We start from the raw sequence: 24,698 nt of genomic DNA, 5'->3' as shown, positions 1-24,698 counted from the left end.
ACCCCTGGGGAGTTCATGGAGCATCGATTGAGAACCGCTGGTCTAGAGAATCGGTAGAAGCTATGGGTTTAGTGTAGGATTCTTTGGGTAGGTTTGAGTTGGGAGCGATGAGAAAGAAATTTTTTTGAAAAAGAAGGGCTATGGAACAAAAGGTTTTTTGGGAAACTTTTCACTGAAGCAGCGGTTCTCAACCGGTGCTCCGTGTGCACTTCCCGAGGGCTCCGCAGCCACTCGAAGAAAATAAAATAAATCAGTAAATTTGGTAAATAAATAAAAGAGGAGCGTACGAGGCTCCTCCATACAAATTTTACGCCGAACAGAGGTGGCCAGTGAAGCCACATTCGTGTTTGAGTACAGGCGATCATTTGTGGAGATTTTACTGCATTTAAGAAAATGTAATGGAACCCTTTCTATACGTCTCCCTATTACGTTTCTGACGTTACCCATTTGCAGAACGTTTCGCTTCAGTTGCTATGCATTCCTATACATTATCCCTGTACACAGGGCCTAATTTCTACATGGCCAAATGGGGCTTTTATAACTTTGAGCTCCCGAAATTCAAACAACATGCATTCACTGACCAATTATCATCTTTGACTCTTGTCGAAAGGACTTCCTAATTCGTGCTTTACCCAGGGCCCTGCCTGTATACACTTCAATTAATCGACGTTTTTACTTCGATTCGAGCTCTCAAGTCTTTGGAAAACAATACCATTTCTATCAGTCTCGAATTACATAATTTTTTAATTGGTAAAAACACGTCACTGAAATACAGTGCATCCTGTTTTTCAAAAACCCATCATGAAAAAACGTCGTAAGCGGAAAAACGCTTTAAACGGGAAATCTCGATGAATATTAGTGATAGATGAAACCCTAAAGTAAATCGTACTAAGTAAATCGTCTATCAAGCTAAGCGGGAACGTTATAAGCGAGATCGACTGTAGTTTCTCATGCATATTTTTTACTGAAAGAGCCATAAAATGATTGACCGGCTCAATGGCTTTTGACAGTTACTGAAATAATGATTGAACGGGCTATGGTATGCTGATAGCCAGGGCAGTAACTAGGATTTTCGCCGACTGGGGCAGACATGATTTTACCGCCCCCCACATTCGATAGTTTTATAACGGTGTTCTCTGTTCCCACCTAAAACGGCCGCCCCCATCCTAAATTTTGCGGCCTGGGGCAGTTGCTTCCTTTGCAACGCCCCCCCCCCCCCTAGTTCCCGCCCTGCTGATAGCAAACATGTACACTATCAGTTCTTTCTTTAAGAGAAAAATCTTTCAACCACGGAACTGAATATGGAAGCTTTTGAATCACTCGTCACAATTGATGATTGACTTAAGTCTGAAATTTATCACTGGTATTACATTAATTATTCGAAATCACAGAATAATTGTTTAGCGACTTTCTTGTCATCATGAAAGGTGTGGCATCACTTCATCCCACAAAGTCATAACGTCAGTGCCACGAGTCTTCTCCAGTATCCTCGCCTGCAATCTAGATTCCTGTTCATCGGTGAGAACCAGCTTGCCTTCACCGACCATACCTTTCCTCACGAATTCACCGACGGGACGATGACCAGCATCTAATGCTTTCTTTAACAGTTTCTCCAATCTCTCGATTTCCTCGACATCCTTCAGACCAGCCATTATCCGGTTCCTGAGCGGTTGCTTATAGAAATCATTAGTTTCTTGTTTCATGTGCTCGAAGCTTGAGTAACGAATCACGTCGTCCAGGAGTCGTCCTCCGTCATCCAACAGTCTTTTTGAAGACCCTTCCTCGAGGAACTCTGCGACGTCGATGATGGTCGATCTCAGATTCTTCTTCATGGATTCGTACGTCGTCCACAAGATGTTTGGTAGGTGTCGTCGTTCATACCACGACAGGAGGTGGTCGAAATAGTCCCCGAATCCGACCTCACCTCGAACGAACAAGTCGAAGAAGTCGTCGAAGTTGCCGTCGGAGAAGTATATGATTGGGTTTCGTCTCGTGTGGTGGTAGAAGGACACTACACAGTCCCGTGGATGTCTCGCGATGCAAATGTACTTGGCGTCCGGCGAATACTTCAGTCGGTTGAACGGCAGGTGAGTCTTCACGCAACCTGGTCTCTCCATCGAGTCGATCGAAGCCGCTCCACACATCTCCAGGAATTTGTGCCTCTTGAAATATGTCTCTTTGTCCAAAGGCATCTTGTCAATATTCTGGAGCAGCAAGACGATCTGACACATCCAGGTCGTACCGCATTTCGGGTAAGTGGCTAGAACGACGTCGCCGGACCTCGGTTTGTAATTCATTGCTGACCTGACGTAACGGTCGTTGAAAATCTCGCAGAAGAGGATCCCGTCAATCTCTTTGTATTTCGGTAAACTCCGCGTTCTGTCCATGATTCTCTGAAATAATAAGAGTTACTAATAATTATTTAAACTTACTAATTATTATATTACTAATCACACACATATTACTAATTAAAATTTACTGATTATTTGCTCTTTCATTTACAATACACTTCGACATAATTATGATGACCGTAATAAGGAAAAACACCCGTATACCGATGTAATACTTAGTGAACTAAAACTCAGGTGAGCATGGTGAGTAATCTACCCACGGGTGAGAAGAATTACATGAGTATGGCATCAGCACGAATTCCAATTTTTCGGGAGTGTTACAGGGGTATGGCATGGGCACGGATCTCGTATGCGAATTGCATAAGTATGATATGGACTCCACTTTCTTGCAGAGTTGCATAAATTTACTAAGGGTATGGATCTCACTTGCGGATTATATAAATACTACGTGGGCATGGATTCCTTTTTGTTGCGGAGTTGCATGTGTTTGACATAGGCATGGATTCATGGAGCCCCCGTATGGCGAATCACATTCACCGGGTCGGGGCAAGTAACTCATAGGTATGAATTCAACATTCTTGTGGGGGATTGCATAAGTGTACATAGGCACCGATTTTACTTTCTTTCGGAATTCTATACGGATGGCGTGAGTATGGATTTCATTTTCTTGTACATTCTTCTTCAATGTTCTTGACATAGGTATGACATGGACATGGATTCGACATTCTTGTGGAATTACATAATTATAACACATGTTGCATAAGTATGACACCAACTGGATTCCACTTTCTTGTACTACTTATGAAACTCCTCAAAATGTGGAATCCATGACCATGTCATACTTATGCAACTCGCGCAAGGAAGTAGAGTCCTACCCATGTCGTATTTATGCACGTACACTTAGGCCCGGGATACACATGCTACTAAGTGACACGAAAGCACGTTACTTTTTAGCAGATGTGCTTAGGAGGCAACAAGAGATGGAACGGCTTTAGACAATGTACTCCTCCTCCACTCTGCAGCCAAAGCGACCCTATGAAGAGGTATGATGCAAGAGTGGCAGCAAGCATGGGATACCGTCGACAAACCAGGGTAGTCAACACACGAGATACTACCGAGTGCCAGAAACAAGATGAATAAATGGAGAAGGGAGGGCATCATGTTCGTTACAGGGCTTGCCCCCTTTGCCACCAACTTGCGAATGTTTAAGGTGGTACCGTCAGACAGATGTGGGTGCGGCCAGATAAGCACGGAAATGTACTACGCAACAGCCTGCCCTCACACGGCACACTTATATTTCAACGCACCAGCCGAGAAATTGATCGTAGCTTGGACAAAGAACATCTTGGACCGACTCGAGCTGACGAGAAAATTGGCAGATCTTGCTGCCTTCCTGGGAATAACTTAGAAAAAGGTAGGTATATAGGTCCAGAGAGACAGGAAGCCGAGCAGATGCAACAAGAACCGACACCGCTAAGGCGATTGACGAGACTATCTACCAGCTGCCGATACACGGAGATATTTACCTCCTCGTCGGAGTCAGAAGATAACGAACCATCTGTTGCCGGACCAAGGAACCCGAAGCTGACAACCCAGGTGAAGAGAAAATCTCGAGAATGGGAAAAGAGGCAGAGGCCCACTAACTGGATCACAGGGAAAAGAGGCACGGTGCCCAGCAGTTGGCCCAATAAAAGAGTTGACGATCCCACACGACATAAATAGCAAAAGAGGCCAAGAGCCTGTTATGTTGAATTGTCAAAATTCATCATAACAATACATTAACTGACATTAAAATAGTTTTAAATTGTAGAGAAAAGAAAAGATTATTATATATTGAATAGATTGCCTTATATGGAATGTTGGATTTTATTTGTAGAGCGGAATCTTGCATAATTAATGATATGCTTATACATATATTAATTTTATATTTTATGGTATCATATAATAATGATAATAGTGTAAAGTAAAATCTACTCTGTATAAAGTTTAGGCCTTAAGATACAGTTGTACACGGTACTGCTGCCTTGGGGCCCCAGATGAGAAACACGGATCGAATTACAAAGGGGTTGTAAGAGAGTGAAGGAGATGGTCATCGAGCCATGTAAGGTAATCCGAAGGCTGGTGGCAACGTCAGCAGTTGTGAGCTTGGCCTGAGTCTGGCCCGGCCGTCCATGCACGGTCCCTTTCAGTGTACACGAGCTCCAAGGAAAGATTGAGAGATTATGTGCCTCTGTAGTCTAGTGGTCTAGGGCGTTCACCCGGAAAGTGAAAGGACGTGGGTTCGATTCCCCGCAGGGGCAGTTGAATTTTCTCTCTTTCCGAAATATATCTTCGCAACAGCCAGTTGTTAAAAACCTTCGTATGGTAGCGGAGAGTGACGTCATCCTTGTATGTAAGGTAATGTTTGTTTTTCGGGGAGGGGGGTGTGATTAGGGGTCCTCGGCGAGAAGAAATTCTCCGAAGGTCTTAACGGTCCCCTTAAGATTTTCCCCTTTTTCTGTTGTAATTCAATCCCCTCTCTCTCTCACTTCTCCGCCAGCTCTAAAAATTGAAACGCCAAATAATTCCCTTCAGGACCTGTACCCAGTACATTTTAATATAGTTTTGTCTCGCCAAGGGGTCTTTTTAGCATACCCTCTGGGAAAGTTGAGCTCTCTGGATACTTTTCATACTATGGACGAGTTGTATATTTTGCTCGCTGGTAATTGGAATTATAAATATACATAGCTTGATCATTTTTATGCTACCCGGAATGTAGGTTGTTCTTGTTTTAGCTCTCCAGTGTCGCGGAAGCAAAGTGTAATGTGAAATACTGCACTAATGCGAAGATTAACGGTAACAAATAAACAGTCGGAGTGACGTTAGCCTACAATCAGGGCCGCAACTAGATGCTTGGTTACCCGGGGCAAGCGCGCATTTTGACGTCCCCTTGTAATGTTGAAGGAGAGGTTTCAGAATGAAATTTGCGCACCCTTGGGTCTAGCGCCCGGGGCACGAGACCTACTTGCACTTCCCTAGTTGCGGCCCTGCTTACAATGGTAAACCGGCTACCACATGGCAGCTGAGAGCTTTCCGAGGGTTCGTTCTCTGGGCATCTTGTTTGATGGCACGGACCATCGTCGTGTTCAAAAGCTCTGGTCTGACTTCCATCTATCAGCAAAGATACGTCGACAGTTCTTTGCCTCTATGCACACTGACTTCTAATGGAGATGTTACCACAGATTCACTGTCAACGACTACCAGTGTAAAGACCGAGGTCTTCTTCAAAACGGGGACGAACTTGTGTATGCAGAAGTGCATTCACGTTCAGCTGCCTTCACCCTCCATTAACTCCGAATTCGTCCATCGACTGGTCGCCGTCTTCGAACATTAAAATCATGTCAACCTCATGTAAGTCAACCTTTGTAATGAATTTCGTAACCTGTGTATAACCATCCGGTAGCAACCTACACCTCGTCTGAATTATTTTATAATTGTTAAAATTAAATATTCTTTTTAATATAAAAACCCTTGAACTCTGATTATTTCTTCACTGAAGTGTTGTGTTGTTCTCCTTTGTCTTATGGAATAGTTAACCCCTTGTCTTGGTCCTGTAATATTTATTCGAATCTGGGTGAAAGAATTTCAATTTAGAATCAAAGGTAAAATAAATTAAGAATGGAAAGGATCAAGACAAACCCATGATCAGCTTATACCACGCAGTGAAAAGGGGAAAAGAGGCTAAAAGCCCTCTAGCTGCATAAGAAAAGAGGCCAAGAGCTCACAGTTTGCCCAACACTATAGTCCGTTTCAGGTTAACTTTGCAGTGAAGAGGAAGCTACGAGGGAACCTCATCACTCGTTGCTATGGCAACAAAAGCCTCTTAACCAATGTATCGATGCGCGGCCTCGGTAAGGTATGGACGATTTCTAGGATACCGCGAAAATGTCGTTGTGGTTTCTATAGATTTTTGGATAATGGTAACCAATATTTTTTTCTAATTTAAAAATTTCAAACGAAGAAACATTGGTTCAAAACGATATTTTTCCTTTTTTTTTCACAAAATCATTAAAAAAAATTGAAATATTCTGTATAAATGATCATCGTAAAGCTCCGATTTATGGGAACTTTATTTTGCAGCGGAGGAGTACACTCTCTACCTTTCTCTCCACTGCAAAGTTAACCTGAAACGAACTATAATACTTATTATTTTATTATTACTCGTTTTTATTATTATTTTCTTTCTATCATTTTTTATTTTTCTTATTTTTATAATTATTTTCTTCTCTTACGATTTTCTCCCTTTCTTCTTCTCTTCCTGTTCCCTCGCTTACTCGGCCGGACAGCAAGCTGGAGTTTTTCTGGCACGATCGCGCCCTCCAGCGTACAGAGCTTATATCGCTGGTGTGACAGAGCCTGGTCGTGCTCGGTTCGTTTAGTTCAGTGATTTTGATAATTGTTTTTGGGTGGTTAAAATCGGAAAAAGTCGTACACATAATTATTTGGGAAAATTTTAAGAGCAGAACATAGCTTCCCCCCCTAAAAAAATTATTCGTATTATTCATGAATAGAAACACGTCAATTTCGCAAAAAAAAGAAAAAAGAAATAAATACATAAATAAAATAAAAAATAAAAATAAATAAATAAATAAATAAATAAATAAATAAATATATATATATATATATATATATATATATATATATATATATATATATACTGTATACAAATACAACGCCACAACAGACAAAATGCCCAACGAGGTGGCTGATAAAAAGATGCCCATAAAAATATGGATGTCATATATTTCAAAAATACAGCAACCCAATTAAAAATGCAATTAACACAAATTATAAACAATATATACACATGATAAAATATTATACAACGCCCATAAAGAATACTTATGGTTGTCTTATTCTAAGAATGAATAGCTTCTCGATTTACCCCAACATGTTTATCGTATTTCTTTTTAAACGTGTCAATTGTGTTTCAATTTACTACCTCCGCGGGTAAGCTATTCCATTTATTAACAACCCTATTAGAGAAAAATTCCCTGCGACACCATGCATTGTCCCTCACCAATCGATACTGGTGTCCCCTTGTAAAAGCAGTCGATTGGCGGTGTACTAAAAGTTCATGGTCCATCCTATCCGTCCCATTGAAAATTTTGAACACTTCGATCATATCTCCTCGACACCTGCGTTCATCCAATGTAAACATATTCAAAAAATAAAGTCTCTCTTCATAACTCAAGCCCTGTGTGCCAATAAGGACACGCGTAGCTCTTCTCTGCACCCCTTCAACCATGTCTATGTCCCTTTGTAGGTATGGTCTCCAAAACCTTACAGCATACTCCAGTCCAGGACGAACTAAGCCTCGACAAAGCGGAAGAATGACTTTAGGAGAACGCGAAGAGACCTTTTTGAAAATGAGACCAAGCATTCTATTCACTTTTTTGACCACCGCTGAACAATGTTCAGAAAACCTTAGCCGCTCGTCAATGAGAATTCCCAAATCGGTGACCCTAGTTGCATCCGGGATAGTGACACCATTCAACTCGTAAGGGAACCGTGGGTTGTTCGAACCAAAATGAGCGACCATGCACTTATCTACGCTAAACGTCATGCTCCATTCATTTGCCCATGCTGCAACCCTGTTTAAGTTGGTCTGGAGCAACTCCCTATCGCTTTCATTCCCGATTACCCCCATTAGCTTCACATCATCTGCGAATTTGCTAGTAATGCCATCGATACCCTGATCGTGTTTATCGATAAAAAGTGAAAAAATTATGGGGCCAAGGACACTTCCCTGAGGAACTCCACTTGTGACGCCTGTCCAACCAGAGAATTCCCCGTTCACCATAACTCGTTGCGACCTATCTCTTAACCACGATTCTATCCAATTCAGCAAGTTGCCCCCTATTCCAATTTCGTGTAAACGCTTCAAGAGTTTGCCATGTTGGACCCGATCGAATGCCTTCTGGAAATCAAGGTAAACAACGTCGACATTTTTGCTCTTACCCAAAGCCTTAGTCACGTAATCATAGAAGCAAAAGGAGGTTAGTCACACATGACTTTCCCTTCCTGAACCCATGCTGATTATCCGACAATACATTATTCTCGTCTATCCACTTCACAAACTGCCTTTTGATGATAATTTCCAAAATTTTCGAGAGGGAGCTCGTCAAACTCACAGGACGATAATTTGACACCGCTTTTCTACTACCCTTCTTAAATATCGGAACAACGTTAGCAAGTTTCCAATCTCTTGGGACGATACCCTTAGCAACACTACTCCTGTATATCTGTGCGACTGGCCCCAACAATTCATTAGCACATTCCCTGATGACCCTGGGATAGATATCATCTGGCCCTGGTGCTTAAATATATATATTTATTTAAGATATATATTAAGATAGATATATATTTCTGATTATTTATATATATATATTTAATAATCAGAAATTTTGCATTTATTGGTGAAAATATTTTTCAGATCAAAAGTTTTCAGTTCATTCGCAAAAAAGCGAACTAAACTAACGACACATTTCTATTTTCAAGTTTAATGACGAGGTTAATTATTAAAGTAAAAAAAAAAAATCTAGAGTTCAAGTGCTCAACGAAATTACTACTTATTTTGGCTTCAAAAAATGTTAATTATAGAGATTCGAGAAAAAGTGGTGAAAATCACATTTTCGCTTTCATTCATAAAAACTGGCATATTTGGCATTTGTCACGTCTATTTCTTAATTAAGAAAAATTACTTATCCTTACTCACCAAGTATTGAGTTTGGCACACACACACACACACAAAACAAACCATACATAAAGGTATGTCTATAACAAGCAGGCCTCTGGTTGTGTTAAGTCCTAGCAAATGTATAAGCACGGCGAGCATGCTATAAACGAGCACGCTACCTAGTGACAAATGAGCTAGTTTTTTTAGTAGCATGTGTATCACTGGCCTAAATAAGACATGGGTGTGGATTCCGTTTCCATTTGATTACGTAATTAGTATGAAAGGACTTACGGGTCTTCGGAAAGATTTTGAGAATTCCATAAGCTTTTCGATAGCGAAGGAATTCACTTATTGCTTTTACATTTCTTTTATTCGGTTTTTTTTATCCTCAAGAGCATGAGCACCATTTACATCCATCATTATATGAACAGCACCCACATATGGTGACTGTCATAGGCTTGGATTAAAATCAGCTCTATAATGAGAATTATTGAATAAAACTCCAACGAGATAGTATAATTGACGCGATTCGATCTAGACCTCACGGAAATGGCATACAAACACAAGCAAATGAGCACTCTTTAGTCGTTTGGAGAGCACTTAGGCGCATTCTCAGTTTAAGCGGAGGGTTGAAGATTAAGAGAAAATTAAACTGAGAGTGCTTTTTTACAATTGTGGTGGTTAGATATTCTGCTAAAAAATTTGTACTCACTTGAGATGGCTGTACGCGAAATTAAAGTATTATAATACAGTTGTTTAAAAATTGTATTGTAATACTTTACAATACAATTTGAATGAATACAAGTTCAATTAATTAATACTTTAAAAAAAAGTATTCATTATATAATACTCGAGAAAATAATTATTAAGTGATTCAATACGTCTTGCTTCTTGGAATTCACTGAAAGGAAGTACTTTCCGGATGAGATCGGCTGTCTGTATAATGACGAAGCGAATTAAATTGCGGGATGATTAAGCTTAATAAACAGGGCCAAATACGTATATGTATGTCTCCGTGTGAGTGTGCGCGTACATTTGATAGCAAAGAGCAAGCAGAAAAAGCTCAATTCGACACAGGCCATTTTATAAGAAATTTTTACTGGCGGTGCACTAGAAAAAAAATGGCACTCGAACTCGAAGCGAAGTAAGCTCAAGTGTGTTCGTACTGCCGCTGTGGTGGTCGAGTGGTTATAGTGACGGACTCGCGATGCGAGGATCCGGGTTCGAACCCCACAGTGGTGGTCGGCTGAAGTTGGTTTTCTGTGGTTCCCAACTTCAAGGCGCAAATGCGAGCCGATCTCCCCGTTAAAAAGTCTCGCCACAGAGAGCAACAGTCCTACAACGAAAAATCATTCAATCATAACACTTCACTCATAGTTTGAAAAACTGGTGGCAGATGGCAGCACTACACATAACAAGCATTACAGAGAAACAAAAAAAAACTTCGCGTCAGGTTTCACTACACGTACACGCACATTCCCACATGTACCGATTCGTTGGGGGTTCCGCGGGGGGTTGTGGGCGGGGTGCATGTGTGGTGTAGCAGTAGTAGGTAGGGCAAAAAAGGGTTCGGGGATCCATGATGTTCTTAAGTCAGCCACCTCGTTGGGCAATTTGCCTGTTGTGGCGTTGTATTTGTATTTGTAAATGACATAGCAGGCGAAAATTTCAAATTTTAATAAAATTATTAATTAATAAAAATATTAATAAAAGTATTAACTAATAATATGATTAATTATTAAACTAATTAATTAATTATGATTCTCTCTCTGTGTTAATGCATAACATATGCAGAACAGGGAGGGCGGCGATGTACAAACTTGAAAAAAGCATAGCAAGAAATCTATCAGAAGTTTACAGAGCGAGCTGCAATCAAAAATTATGCACAATGGGGATAATGAAACATTGTGTTGGCATTGATTCAAAACAATATAGAAAAAACATATGCGAGGTAGAAAAATATTGCATGCACAAAAGGATGCAAGATGAAATTGTATAGCACATGCAGAAAAATTATAAAGTTTTTCAAAAAAAGAGATTCATCTCTTTATCGAAAACAACTAGAAACCAGACTTGAAACAACCAGAATTAATTTTAATCATTATTTGGACGACCATGTCTCGTATTTCCTGGAACATTCGGGTATTTTCACGTGATTTAATAATAGATTACTAGTAAACAGGAAATGTTTTTTAAAAGGACAAACAACTAGCAACTAGATGGGTATTGTGTCCATCAAAATGGCCAAGAAAAAGGCCTGATCTCAGGGCCGTCATTTCAACATTTTCCGGGGGGGGGGGGACAAAGCACATTTACTCAATGTATCTATATATATATACCATTTCTAGTGTATTTTCAAAAGCCAGAGGAGGGCAACGGCCCCACCATAAATGACTGGCCTGCCCCTGATCTAGTTGAAAAACAACTAAGTTGTCAACACTGTTCTATAGCTTGAGCAGGCACTAAAGAAAACACATGCAAACACTAAAACTTTAGAATGGAAAAATTCTACCTTTTTTCCGATGTTAAAATGTAGATGTCGATTTCTATCTTTTCTCAACGATAACAAGAAAACAATCCAAAAACAACACAAGAGATGAAAAACAAAAAGTAATTTTACACAAGTCTGCATTTGCGAATAATAAATTCCTAACATAAAATTCTCGGTTATAATCGTCCCGAATTTCATCTTACATTATACAGCTTCTCCTAAAAACGTATTTACATATGATACCCCAGGTCTTGATTAGTATTTTTTTCATGGTTTGTTATTAGTGTATGGCTCCGTTTGAGAGTGGCCATTGGCTAGCTTCATCACAAGTCACCAACACATCCCCTAAAGACAGACGCCATGCCATTTTCCCCATTCCCCACCTCTCTAATTTTTTACAAATATTTGAGATTCAATAGTGAAGGAATCACTTTTCAAGTCTTGCATACTCACATAGTGGGGGTTCAGTACACACAGAAACACTGATAAAACTACAATACAGTGGAACACTCCTTAATACGACTGATTTATACGAGCTGATTTGAACGAGTAATGTATTCATTATACACGTCTGGCTTCGGTCGCAGTTTATTCCTAGACATGTTAATGTTATAATGTTTAATTTATTCGACGCACAACATCAATTACACAGCGTTTTCATTTCAACTGGAAACCCAAAACTCAGTAAAAGTTTCATTTCTATCGATAGGATTTTTTTTTTTGTAGGTAGCAAAAGACGCCACTGAAATGAATATTTCACGAATATTATCGCGAGAAAAGCCATAATTTTTAGTATGATTGTAAATGCGTCATCAGCTCTCCGTGATCGCAAGTGTTGAGCAGGGCCGGAATCAGAGGAATGCGGGGGGGGGGGGGGGGGCAATTGCTCGGGTGGCAAAATTTGAGAGGTGGCAAATTTTACGTGGGAAAATCATCGAATTTTACAGTGGTTGACAGCGGAATAATGTCACCCCCCCCCTCCCCCCACAAAAATGCTCGTTACGGCCCTGGTGCTAAAGATTACATAAATATAGACGACAATGTACAAACTGAACCTGACGCGACAGATATTGACACCGTCATTGGAAATTTTCAAAGGAAGTCAAAAAGAACGTAAATGTAGTCATTTCAGATGAAGAACAGTGTGTGGGCCGGGGGTGAAGTTTCATACAGATGCTGTGTGAAAAACCTAAATATTTAGTAATTATAGAGTAAATAATGTATATTATTTTTTGTGTACATTTAAATTAATTAGTTTATTTTCAAGGTATTTATTCTTATTACACTGTCCTTCAATTACATATGAAAGCATTACATAATTTTACGCGTTATGTCAATTGAACCTCTATTAAGCGGAAACCTCTGTTGAACGGAAAAAAACCGCGGTAACTCGCGATTCCGTTGAAGACAGGTTTTACTGTACAAAAAATATACTTCGTTCAAAAAATAAATTTCAAAATTCAAAATTGAAAAATTTTCAAGTTAACTTAGAAGCACAGATACTCTTTTTCTTCTTAGTGAATAGAGTGTACAGTGACCTGTCACATGAAAGTTATGACAAAAAAAAAAAAACCATTTGATATTCACACGTACAAAACCAACTTGGTAAATATTCTAATGAAACGTACATGACAGACAGAATTTTATAGTGTGAGATTACGATTATAATGCAGGTGAAGAAGCAATAGAAACCGCACGTCATGCACAAACTGAAGTTGTGGAGTTATGCAATGCAACCTGTGAGGAGAGAGAAATGCAAACGTTCCGTAAGAGAATAACAACGTGACTTTGCATTTCTTTTTTTTTTTTACACTCACTTCTGGCACAATATGGCGAACTGCCAATAATGAAACTAACAATCACCTAAGCAAAAAACGGTCTAAACAAATAGCTGTATGGCATACCAAATTCCGAATTCCGTTTAAAATAGGAAAAATACAGAAAATTACCCACATTTTTTTTTTCTAACACTGCCATATTACCATCAGACACCTTATTTCCATTTCATTTTTCATGATGAACTATCAAATTCCTGCTTTGGCGCGGAAAATTTTAAAGCACTGTAGCCTTCGGGTGATCACACGAGATCGGGACATCCATCCCCTATGACCTATGCCTGCTTTTTTTTTGGGGGCGGGGGCGACTGAAACGGGTTGAATGTTTTTCTCCACCTCAAAAATTGACCCGTTTACAGCCGACTTATACCCCTTCTCCAATATAGGAAATAATTTTTGAACTTAATTATCCGGCATATAGGGGAACCCGGGGCACAACGGGGTACCGGGGCGGAATGAAGTTCGTCGTTTTTCGGTGGTAAGGAGGTGCTACCACCAGTGAGCGGCAATAAGTAGATCTAGACCAACCTGTTACTGCGCAACTACGGCAGCCATGTGATTTTCTTGAGCGTTGGTGTGTGAGGTTTCTATTGTGTGATTTATCGCTCCTGTATTGTAACTTCTGATGATTTTGTAGCTAAGATAAGGTATACATACTTGCTTACATTATAACTATAGTTAGTACATGCTTGAAGTACGTTTAATTGTCTTTAGTTCAACGTTTGTTTACGTATCTTTCTCGAGTGACCTTACCTACCTAACCTGAATCGTGTCCCTGAGGCGGAATGGGTAAGTACCCATTCTGCCAAACTGTAACCTGTCATATTTGTATGTCGGCAAGAGGAATTTACATGCCCCCCGATGCTCATTTTACCTCGAAAGAAGAAGCAGAATGAATTTGAGTTAGGATTGCCACCAGGAGGTTGGGCTGAGGCGCACAGCACTGGATGGGTGACTGCTGAGTTATTTCTTGTATGGTTTCGAAAATTTGTGGAATTTTCTAAGGCATCAAAATACTTTTCGGTTCTTCTTAGATGGCCACTCAACATATACCAAGAACCTTGATGTTATAGACTACGCGAGGAAGAGTGGTGTTTCGTTGCTATGTCTACCACCACATTGCTCTCACAGACTTCAGCCCCTTGATGTTTCTTTTACGAAGCCTTTAAGTCTTCATTACAGCGATGGGCTTCAAAAATGGCTACGAAGCAACACAGGGTAAATCGTAACACTCTTTCAAATTTCAACGCTCTTTAGATCAGCTTTTATCCAAAGCGCAACAATGAAGCACTTTCGGGTCTAAGCCCGAGCCTGACTCGGGATGCCGTTTTTGTTCAAGGGAACTAAGCCCGAGTCAGACTCGGCTTAACTTTTAACTCTAGTAGCTATAAAATGGCGGAATACATATGTTCCCAGTGTTTTTAAACTTAATCTATCAATCTTCTAGTTCCAAAAAAAAAAAAAAAATAAAATAAAATAAATAAATATATATATATACTCTATAATATAAAATCACAAACTCGAAAAAAGCCTGTTGCTAAGCAACCGAGTGACGGAAGTGGGTGAAGTTTTTGAGTGACGGAAATCTGTTACGTTTTTGTGTTACGGAAGTCGGTTACGATTTTGAGTCAAGTATTCACTTAACTCTAGCACATATTGGGACCCATTTGACCCATCGGGACCATGTTATGTGCATGTACCGAGAGGCTCCCATATCCTACAGCAGGGTCCTTAGGCTGGAATTTAGATGGCGAGCCCCCAAACCAGCTTTTCAGGGCCCCTCTGTGGTTAATTTATAGTGTGAAAAATCAAGGACGTTCTGGTCCTGTCAGCCCTGCCCTTGGGGGGGGGGGTCATGCCGAAAGGTATGTATATGTATAATATACGTATAATAACAGTGCTTCCAACACTCAGGGTCGGGGTACCCGGGGGGGGATTGTACGTATACCTTCATGGGAAAGTTAAAAGTTTTCATTTCCAGGGGCCCTTGATGGATCTCATTGTTTTCTTGCTGCTTTAACGTTGAAAAATTTGCGATAGCGGAAGCACAAGATATATCCAGTATGCGGCCCCACTAAAAGTATGCAAATGGGTGTCCCGGGTAATAGGTTGGGGGCCCTGGATTTTATTCGTTGGTAAAACGAATACAAATGAAAATTTTTCATGGCATTATCACCGGGGGATAACCGACAAGCTTCCAAGTCGGGGCCCATGTGTACAGGTTTCATTTTGGGGGCCCTGGATGAATCTCATTATTTTCTGTTGCAGAATTTGCAACAGCGGATGCCCGAGATCAAGCCAGTCTGAGGTCCCACTAAAAGTATACGAATTGGTGTCCCGGGTAATTGGTTGGGGGCCCTGGATTTTATTCGTTGGCAAAACGAATACAAATGAAAATGTTTCATGGTAATCGCAGCGGGGGATGACCGACAAGCTTCCAAGTCGGGGGCCCATGTTTCCAGGTTTCATTTTGGAGGCCCTGGATGAATCTCATTCTTTTCTGTTGCAGAATTTGCAACAGCGGATGCCCGAGATAAAGACAGTCTGGGGCCCCCACTAAAAGTATGCGAATACAACGGGCAACTGATTGGGGGCCCATTTATTCATTGATGAAACGAATACAAATGAAAATTTTTCATGGCACTCGCAGTGGGGGATGACCGAAAAGCTTCCAAGTCGAGGGCCCGATGTTTACAGGTTTCATTTTGGGGCTCTGGATGAATCTGATTCTTTTTGTTTTTTAACATTATACAATTTGCAACAGCGGAAGACCGAGATAAATCCAGTCTGGATTCCCCACTAAAAATCTGCGTATTGTGTTCCCGCTACTGGATGTGGGGCCCTGGATTTTATTCGCTGCAAAATTGAAAAAAATGAAAAATTTTCGTGGCTTCTTTCAGGGGTGTGTCCGACAAGCTTCCAGGTCAGTGCTCCATGGGAATGTTGATAGATTCTAATTCGGGTCCCCTGGATGTATCTCATTGATTTTTGTTGTTTAACATTGTAAAATTTGCAACACATCGGTAGCCCAAGATATATCCAGTGTGGGCCCCACTAAAATTCAACGAATTGAATCTGGGGTCCCAGTTTCTGGGGGTGCTTGATGAATCTCATTTGTTTTTTGTTGCTTTATCATTATTTTTATTAAAATTCGCTTCTTCAGTAAGCTGGTGCTTTCACACGTCTCTTTCCATAGCACGCTGATGAAGTGGGACGAAATAAACAAGACATGTTGTGAAGAGAAGTGGGGGGGGGGAGTTGGTCGCCAAAGGCGGCAGGGGAGGCAGAGCCCCCCTAGTATATATATATATATATATATATATATATATATATATATATATATAGAGAGAGAGAGATGGCAACAGCCAATGGATGTAGCTTGTAGCGTTATGAAATTATGTAGAAGTAAGGTAGCCATGTTTGTTGATGACAAGATGGTATTTTTTTAATAAAAACCATTTTTAGATATTTGTACAACATTTGGATAAGTTTTTATTAAGAATTTATTTAAATTTTATGTTAAAAAATGTTTTTTTATGCGAAACTTCTTTTCAAACGCTAGAACATACTTCTTTTAATTATTTCCTCATTAAATATTAATTATTAGTGCCTTTAAATAACTGCTATATTATGAAAGAAAAGAGTTTGAAATTTCTAGCTAAAAAAAACTGTTGAGATGTATATATTTCAAGTATTTTTAAAAAAACATGAAAAATGACAAAAAACCCTCAGTCTACAGGGACAAACATAATCGAAATAGCTCAGACCCGAAAGTGTTAATGGTTTTCAAGCTACAGGGCTATAGACAACTGACCTATCCATATTCACCGACGCCGATTTTCTCCCAGAAGAGACAACTGACATCGGACTTGGTAGGCCTTCAAGTGAAGAGGTGATCATATCTGGAGCTGAACAATTGGAATTATCTTCGCCTAGCACACCAGTTAAAAAGGACATGCCTATCTGGTTGGATGATAAAGCTGGCGAGGTTTCAGCCAACTCTAATGATGACACGCCAGCTAAGAAAGTCTGATTTAATGAGGCTAGTTGTGCCACTCCTGAGTGCTCTTTGATAACAACTGACAACAGGGCCTCTTCATTTCATGTTTCACCAGAAATTCTAGTGCCTATTCCAAAAGTTAAAGAAAGCGCCAATCGGAAGAGGTCGAAAGATCGCTGTCTTAACAGATTCCCCCATGCAAAAAAGGGTTTTAGAAGCCGCTATTAAGGAAAAAGCGGGACAAAAACTTTGTCAAGAGAAAGAGCAAGGATAAACTATTTAAGAAAGAGAATAAAATTAAGAATTGAAAAAACAAAGGAAATTGCCTGAAGATAGGAAAAAAATAATGGGAAAAAACCAAAACACACACTAACGGGAGTGATTCTGAGGATTGTTCTGACTGTGAATGTTTATATTGCGGTGAATTCTACTGAAAATCAGTTCCATGTACAAGAAATGGGCACACAATTCCTGTGCGGGAATAGACAGTGAAGATGATGAAGCTGCTCTAGTGTGTGCATTTTGTGAATAGACTTAAGAAACGGACGCAATCAATGAAAACTGCAGTTAAACGTTTATAGTCACTTAAAACTAAATAAATATAGAGCAAACTAAATTTTCCTGCATTTCCATTAGTATTATGTATTTTTATAATTACTTGTCTTTACCATCCCGTTCTGCCCCATGTGCGGGGCAGAACGGGGCAAATGATACAATTTTCTATTTTTGAAAAAAAAATATTGTTCTTTTGTTTTCTTACAATATCATTGTATTTTTGTGATTATTAAATTATAATGTGTTCATAGAAACATTTGCAGCTCTCTTAACCCTTTTGTATTTTTAAAACATATTTTCAACTTGGTACTCCATTATACCCCGGGTTCCCCTACGCGAGTTTAAACGTTTTATTTTTCCCAGGATCAGGACAAATTAAAAAAATCAACCTGGACACTGAGACAGACATGGGCGGAGAAACGGAGGGGGCATTGCCCCTCCTCAACATCAGTGATTCGTACGGGTGACGCAATATATATGTGTGTACATATAGATGAACACAATCATTATTGATATTATCCCCCCCCCCCTCCCCCCCGCGACCTTCAACTCAATATCTCCGCCTATGGAGACAGGTCAAAAGGCGGTTCAAAAATTTCCCTGTACCAGTTTCGAGAGTGAAATACAGTGTGTAACAAAATAAAAAAAAAAAAGCAAAATTTTTATACGGTCCCCTTGTCCTTGAACTTCCAATCAGATCGCTGTGTCCCTGTATCTCCTGCGGCAAACAAAAAAAAATCGAAGTTTCGGGCAAGTAAATATTTGCTGAGATATTTGAATACAAAAATGGAGGAAAAAATTAGGAAAGGTCGATAAGAGATGGACTATTGATGAAAGGTTGGCTGCATTAGCACTTACAGGACACCTTGTATAACCCATATATGCAAATATCATTCAGTAGCAATAAAATTTTGGGGAAGCTTTTGGTCATGTTTTTATAGAGAAAAATGCCGATTTTTCCAGTGAAATTTGATTGTTTTTTGTTTAGAAATCATTGATAATTATTCTTAATTTTTTTTTTAAATGCAGCATTTCTCTTTCAACCTCACGGCGGAAAAAAGCGCAGAAAACAGACAGTAGTATTTAATATGCATCGAGAAATTCAGTGATTTTTATTTTAAAAGATTTATTAAAGTGAAGAATTTATCACCGCATTAATAAAAAAAAAATTGTTTCATTTCTACGCAAGATTTTTCAGATTCACAACGTCAAAGTTAGCGAGTTATTCGGCGGAACTCAGTTTCGCCAAAAGCTCAGCTCCACGTGACGTTCTGTTATCTTCTTCACCAATCACGGCGTGCTAATTTCTCTGGTAGAACTAAGAATGTAAGTTTTACAATTACGCCACCAGGACGTTTGATCATCCTGTGTATTCCCATTATACTGTAAATTACGGTAGGAGAGAGAGATAGAGAAACAAAAAAAAAAATTCATTTTGATTCAAATTATAGTGATGCATCGAGCACTCTTTGAGCTAGATTCTTTGACCTATGTATATCCCGAATCTTGGATCGGTTTGATCTAGATCTTTTTCTAAAGATATCCATCCTTCTGACGTATCATACATGCGTTCCAACTGTTTCGTTAACCACGGACAATATTTAGAGCTGGTCATTCATGGGTTTGACTCCTTACTTATCCATTCACGGACGCGAATATATCACTCAGACTCGGACGCTTGACACTGATTATCACATGTGAAGCGGAAAGAATGATTCTAACACAAGTAGTGGGCAGTCGAATCATTAAGCTTCGGTCTGCCACAGATTCATCACGTCGGACCCTTCGGTCTTCAATTTGATCCTTTCCTGCAATCTCTCTTCCTGCTGAGGCTTCAAGATCGTTTCCCATTCTATGAGGCTACTTCGACGCATCAGGTCCCTGACCGATATCCTCGGCAGCGGTAGAGTCGGCAAGCTGAAGTGGGTGTCGATGACGCTCTCCTGCCACGACCGCAGTCCAGCCGGTAGGTCCGAGCAGCACAGTTCCGGCGAAGTCCCGACTATCTCCTTCCAAGCCTTTTCGGTGTCTTTCTTCATGTAGTCGAAGCTACTGTATTTAAGGATGCTGTCCATGATTCCTTTCTCCTCTCGGACCATCTTCCCGTACTCCGGCCCGAGGAAATCCGCCACCTGCCGGACGGCACCCGCCGTGTCGTCTTTGAGCTGTTCGTAGGTTATGAAAAACACGTTCGCCTGTTGCCGCCTCTCGTACCAGGAGAGTAGGTGGTCGAAGTAGTCGTTGTAGTCCGTCTCGCCCTTGATAAAGAGCTCGAAGAAATCATCGAAGGAACCTTTCTGGAACTCGTAGGCAGGGAAGAGTTTCGTGTGGTGGTAGAAGGACACGCAGCAGTCTTCTGGGTTCCTGGCAACGTATATGTACTTGGCCGATGGGGAATAAGGAATCATCTCGAAGGGCAGATGCGATCTGATCGGAGATGGCCTCGGCATCTTCTCGACGGCTTCGGATCCGAGCATCTCCAAAAATGGAGTGCAGGTGAAGTATTCTTCCATGGTCTCTGGTAGCTCCCCCATGTGCAGTATGAGGAGAGCGATCTGCATCATCCATGACGTGCCGCATTTCGGGTATGTGACGACGAACACGTCGTAGGGTCGCGGTTGGTAACTCAGAGCCGATTTGATGTCTTCTGGGCAAAAATTGGCCGCGAACCGCAGTCCATCGACTGTTATGTACTTTGGTTGTTTACGGAAATTCTTTTTGTTCATCATCTGAGCCGAATTCAGTGTGATTACGTTCCGTTCCTGCGAAAGATACAAAGTAAAGAAATTTGTTATAATTTTTTCCAACAATGGAGCAGAATAGAAACTCCTAATTATTGAACCGAATGTGAAGAAAGTGTATTTTTGCAGCTCATAAAAAATAGGCTCGAAATATTTCAAGGATTATTATTTGAAGCTTTGTTGTTCGGAATATTATTAAAAACACTTTGTTGGCAGTTTTCAGGAATGAATTTCACAAATTTTCTGTCACTGAGAAATTTTATTTGAAACGTATTGTGAATTTCAAATGTATTAAATTCATATCTATCTATCTATCTATCTCTCTGTCTCTCTCTCACTCACACACACACACACACACACACAGAGTAACATTGAATGTACTTTTTTACTATGTTCAAAACTTGTATCTGAAGAATTTTTAATTCCAAATTCAGTCACTAGCTTTTCTTGATATTCATTGTGTGTGAATCAATTATTTTTAAATATCCATTGTCCTTTAAGCATCGTTGGAGATCCTTTGTCACTCAAGCATTCTTAGAAACTCAAATGTTACTTAAAATTTTTTTAGCATTGTTAAATTGCGTTGCCACTTAAACATTATTAGAAACATTGTCACTTAAGAATTGTTTGCATTGCCACTTAAACTATTTATACAAACAAATACAAATACAACGCCACAACAGGCAAATTGCCCAACGAGGTGGCTAACTTAAGAACATCATGGATCCCCGAGCCATTTTTTGGAGGCCCTACCTACTACTACTACACCACACATGCACCCCCCCTTCCCCCCCCCCGTGGAACCCCCCCCCCCCCAACGAATCGGTACATGCGGGAATTGTGTAGTGCTGCCATCTGCCACTAGTTTTTCAAACTATGAGTGAAGTGTTATGATTGAATGATTTATCGTTGTAGGACTGTTGCTGCCTGTGGCGAGACTTCACTAATTATTTCAGATACCCATTGTCATATAAGCATCGTTATAAACCCGTTGTCTCATGAGCCCATTGTTAATTGAGAGCTCTTCGAAATTGTCACTTGAAAATTATTTAGCATCAAGAACTATGTAGCATTGCTATTTTAGAACTATGTAGCATTGCTATTTAAGAATTATGTAGCATCTTCACTTGTACATAGTCAAAAACTTATTGGGATTATAAGAATTGTTTAGCATTGTTATTTACATATTGTTAAAACTCATTGTCATTTGAGAATTGTTTAGTATTGTTTAGTATTTCTACTTGAACATCTTACACTAATTTCACATGAATACGTTGTCAAACACTGATTGTCACTCAAATACTGCAAAGTAATGTACTATCACTTAAGCATTGATTTAAAACGTATTGTTGCAACAGTTAGGGTTCTGTGCAGTAGCTAAACAATCGGCTTTGTTTAAAATTCATTGTCAATTGAGCGTTGTTTACAGATCGTTGACACTGACACATTCTTTTGTGAAATCATTATCATCTGCTAATTGAAAATCATTTTTACTTAGGCATTATCCGAGTTTTTTTCCTTCATCATTGTTTTGAAACCATTACAACTTTTTAGTCGTGACAAAGAAGTGCATGAATAGTCCTTGCATTTTTTATTGCTGTTTGGACCGTTCTTAAATTTTTTAGTTTTTAACGGAAAAGTGCATGAATAGAAATTGCATTTTTATTCCTGTTTCGAAAAAAATGCATCAATAGCTCTTGAATTCTTAAATTTTGGTTATAAAAGTGTTTGAATAGTCCTTGAATTTTCTAATGCTGTTTCGAAAGCGCTTGAATAGTCCTTGAATTCTTAAATTTTGGTTAGAAAAGTGCTTGTATAGTCCTTGAATTCTTAAATTTTGGTTAGAAAAGTGCTTGAATAGTCCTTGAATTCTTAAATTTTGGTTAGAAAAGTGCTTGAATAGTCCTTGAATTCTTAAATTTTGGTTAGAAAAGTGCTTGAATAGTCCTTGAATTCTTAAATTTTGGTTAGAAAAGTGCTTGAATAGTCCTTGCATTTTCTATTGCTGTTTCAAAAGTGCTTGAATAGTCCTTGAATTTTCTATTGCTGTTTCAAAAGTGCTTGAATAGCCCTTGAATTTTCTATTGCTGTTTCAAAAGTGCTTGAATAGTCCTTGAATTTTCTATTGCTGTTTGAGAAGTGCGTGAATAGTCCTTGAATTTATTGCTGTTTGGGAAAGTGCTTAAATAGTGCTTGAATTTATAATTTTTTGTTGGAAAAGTGCTCGAATTTTTTAGTTTTGGTTGGAAAAGAGCTTGAATTTTCAAATTTTTGCTGGAAAAGCGCTCGAATTTTTAAATTTCGGTTTTAAAAGTACTTGAATAGTTCTTGAATTTCTTATTGCTGTTTGAAAGTGCTTGAATTTTTTAGTTTTGAATGGAAAAGCGCATGAATAGACCTTGCATTTTTATTGCTGTTTCGAAAAGGGCTTCAATTCTTAATTTTTTTAGAAAAGTGCTTGAATTTTTGTATTGCTGTTTGGTAAAGTGCATGAATAGATATTGAATTTACTGCTGTTTGGGAAAGTGCTTAAGCAGTGCTTGAATTTTTTCATTTCGGTTTTAAAAGTACTTGAATAGTTCTTGAATGTTTTGTTTCTGTTTAGAAAAGTGCTTGAGCAGTCCTTGAATTTTCTATTGCTGTTTGGAAAAGTCCATGAATAGTTCTTGAATTTACTGCTGTTTGGAAAAGTGCTTAAACAGTGCTTGAATTTTTAATTTTTTGTTGGAAAAAGGCTCGAATGTTTTAGTTTTGGTTGGAAAAGTAATTGAAGATTCCTTGAATTTTTTAATTTTGGTTTTAGAAGTAATTCAATGGTTATTAAATGTTTTCATTTCTGTTTGGAAAAGTGCTTAAATAGTCATTAAATTTTTAAATTTTGATTGGAAAAATGCTTGGGTAGTCCTTGAATTTGTTAAAAAAATGCTTTTGAATTTTAAAACCTTGTTTCAACTTAAACATTGTTTGAAATCAACGATGTTTAATGAAAGTGAAAACAATTGCAAGTAATTCTGGAAATATATCGATTAGTCTAGAAGAGTTTTAACGAAAAAAAAATGGTAATTTATCGATACTGAATGCAACTGTGATGCCAATATTTAAATTTTACGATATGATAACAGGACTGAGATGACAAAATGATGATAAAATATCATCCCTCGTTCCACAATTCCCTAAATTGTGAGTGTGTGTAAACTGACCAGACAACAATTAACTTCAAACGAAAATGGGAGTAATATCTATAAATCAGGAAAGCCCATAAAATTCTTACATTTATATAACCATTTCAAACTGAATTCGTAAAATTTTTTTTTGGATAGTTCTCATGTATGAGATCAAAGCTGCTTTCATGAGCTTTAAAATTTCACCAAATTCTTATCACACATGCAATTACATTCCCCAGAAATAGGATTGAAGCACTTACCGGTAGAAAATAGAAGACAACAAACTGTACTGGCTGCACTTTCAATATACGTACCCAACGGAACAACAGTACCAGTGACCAGATGAAGCTCGTGAATAGAAAATGTTTGAGGAAGTAAGCGCTTCTGCTGCTGCTTGTTGGCACCGAATTCTACAATAAAAATTTTTTTTTTTTGGTTGCAAGCTTCGTTGTTGTTGTGTTTTTTTTTTCTTTTTGAGAATTTTTCCTCTCATTCCACAGCTAATAATAAACATTCGTATTGGGGGGCCCCCGAGAAGAAGTTGGCGTCACCCAAAAATACCAGAACGTCTTCGACGCGAGACTCTCGCTTACTAAAGTGATGGCGTTGATGGAACTATCTCTTTCTTTCCTCCATAATGTCCTTTTTTTATTTTATAAGTTTAATCCTTTTTGTGCACCTTCTTCTTTATTAGATAGAAGAGCTCTTCATGTGCGTGCAATACAACCTCCATAGATAAAAAAAACTACACGCGCGACAGTGTTTTATAATTGGAGCAACAAACATGCATGCTTGTCAATAAACCTGCCACTTTGTAGATTATAGATGGAGGACATTGTACTT

General features: G+C 39.1%; 2 protein-coding genes and 1 non-coding gene across 3 annotated transcripts; 1 reads left to right on the top strand and 2 right to left on the bottom strand.

The window, feature by feature from the left end:
• Positions 1-1,418: 1,418 nt before the first annotated feature.
• LOC149079212 (sulfotransferase ssu-1-like) lies at positions 1,419-2,387 on the bottom strand. The gene has a single exon (XM_089240419.1). The coding sequence runs from the start codon at positions 2,385-2,387 to the stop codon at positions 1,419-1,421; it is 969 nt and encodes a 322-aa protein (XP_089096545.1).
• Positions 2,388-4,577: 2,190 nt separating this feature from the next.
• TRNAS-GGA (transfer RNA serine (anticodon GGA)) lies at positions 4,578-4,651 on the top strand. The gene has a single exon. It is a non-coding gene; the product is annotated as a tRNA-Ser (tRNA).
• A 14,381-nt stretch (positions 4,652-19,032) lies between these two features.
• LOC149079210 (sulfotransferase ssu-1-like) lies at positions 19,033-24,272 on the bottom strand. Its single transcript, XM_089240107.1, has 2 exons — positions 24,116-24,272; positions 19,033-20,712 (listed from the first exon to the last, which is right to left on the bottom strand). Exon 2 carries the CDS (start codon positions 20,677-20,679, stop codon positions 19,696-19,698), a length of 984 nt encoding a protein of 327 aa, XP_089096233.1. The 5' UTR covers positions 20,680-20,712; positions 24,116-24,272; the 3' UTR covers positions 19,033-19,695.
• Between the last annotated feature and the right edge of the window lie 426 nt (positions 24,273-24,698).

This window comes from Pholcus phalangioides, unplaced genomic scaffold (genome assembly GCF_987345545.1).
Source record: "Pholcus phalangioides strain wild (caught in Gottingen) unplaced genomic scaffold, Ppha-v1.0 ptg000012l_1, whole genome shotgun sequence".
In the NCBI taxonomy this organism is placed as follows: Eukaryota; Metazoa; Arthropoda; class Arachnida; order Araneae; family Pholcidae; genus Pholcus; species Pholcus phalangioides.
The sequence above is the reverse complement of the archived record's forward strand: the minus strand, read 5'-3'. Positions and strand labels throughout refer to the sequence as shown.

Coding starts and splice junctions, on each gene's coding strand:
- LOC149079212 (XM_089240419.1), bottom strand. CDS start 2,387: ATGGACAGAACGCGGAGTTTACCGAAATACAAAGAGATTGACGGGATC.
- LOC149079210 (XM_089240107.1), bottom strand. CDS start 20,679: ATGATGAACAAAAAGAATTTCCGTAAACAACCAAAGTACATAACAGTC.